General features: G+C 56.2%; 1 protein-coding gene across 1 annotated transcript in view; it reads left to right on the plus strand.

Annotated features, from left to right (window-relative positions):
* LOC103921141 (ectonucleoside triphosphate diphosphohydrolase 8-like) overlaps positions 1 to 1,154 on the plus strand; it is a 7,617-nt gene that overhangs the window by 877 nt on the left and 5,586 nt on the right. Inside the window, exons 2-3 of the mRNA XM_009329050.1 lie at positions 464 to 581; positions 1,128 to 1,147. Of these exons, the coding sequence (XP_009327325.1) occupies positions 464 to 581; positions 1,128 to 1,147 (138 nt within the window). The remainder of the gene's footprint in view (positions 1 to 463; positions 582 to 1,127; positions 1,148 to 1,154) is intronic.

Below are 1,154 nucleotides of genomic sequence, written 5' to 3' on the forward strand. Positions count from 1 at the left end.
GTCTACACGTCTTTTAAATACCTCCAGGGATGGTGACTCAACCCCTTCCCTGGGCAGCCTGTTCCAATGTTTAACCACTCTTTCGGTAAAGACATTTTTCCTCACGTCCAATCTAAACCTCCCCTGGTGCAACTTGAGACCATTGTGTAGACGCAAAAGGTATGTAACCAAGAAAGAATGTAAAAAAGCATAAGGAAACAGCCAAGAAAATGTTTGTGTGAGCTGGCATTGCTGCACAGGCCTCAGGAGAGGGAATGAAAAAGTCCCTCAGTTGCTGTGAGAAATGCCCGTGCTGAGGCCACGCACTGTCACCGCTCTGCTCTGCCACGGTGCAGACAGCTGTGCCTTAGAGAGATGTTTTTTGGGGCATCCTCTGGCCCCACCACCCTGGCAGGGCCATGGTGGGGGCAGGGGCAGGCTGCTGCTCCTCCCGCCAGTGTGATGTCTTGGTTTTTCCTTCCAGTATGGGATGGTGTTTGATGCAGGCTCGTCCCACACCTCTCTGTTTGTCTACGAGTGGGATTCAGACAAGGAGAACGACACTGGTGTGGTCAGCCAGACCTTGTCCTGTGATGTCCAGGGTCAGTATCCCCCTGCCATGGGCTTGGTGCTGCCCTTCGTGTTCATGTGGTGGGTGGGATGACCTGGCCCTTCCTTTTGTTGGCCTGCCCACGCTGGGCAGCTCTGTCCATCAGGCTGTTACTGCTGGCACGGTGGGGAGCCCTGGCTGCAGGGTGGTCCCTGACTCCCCACTGGCTTCGCTCACGGTTGGAGGGTCCTCAGCACCATGTAGTGCCCACACGCTTGGTGGGACTGAAGCACCTTGGTCTTGCTCTGGATTTTCATTCCTCCACCTTGGACTGCCCCCAGCTGCCCAAGCTGCTGTCCTGGCTGGGGAAGGTCTCATCCATAGAGCTGGGGACACTGCTGAAAGCACGGGAGATGTGGGGAAGCCATAGGAGATGAACGTAAGCATGGGTCAGTCAGGTCTTGGGGGACCAGGGGACCCTGGCAAAGCACCCTTTGTTGCTAAGAGGTGACAGACCTCGCTGCCCCATGTCCTCTTGTTCCCACATCTCTGTCCCCAGCCGTTCCCCTCAGCCTGCCCCAGCTTGACTCTCTTCCAGGGCAAGGCATATCGAGCTATGCCAATG

The sequence above is a fragment of the Pygoscelis adeliae genome, unplaced genomic scaffold, assembly GCF_000699105.1.
Source record: "Pygoscelis adeliae isolate BGI_AS28 unplaced genomic scaffold, ASM69910v1 Scaffold397, whole genome shotgun sequence".
Classification (NCBI taxonomy): domain Eukaryota; kingdom Metazoa; phylum Chordata; class Aves; order Sphenisciformes; family Spheniscidae; genus Pygoscelis; species Pygoscelis adeliae.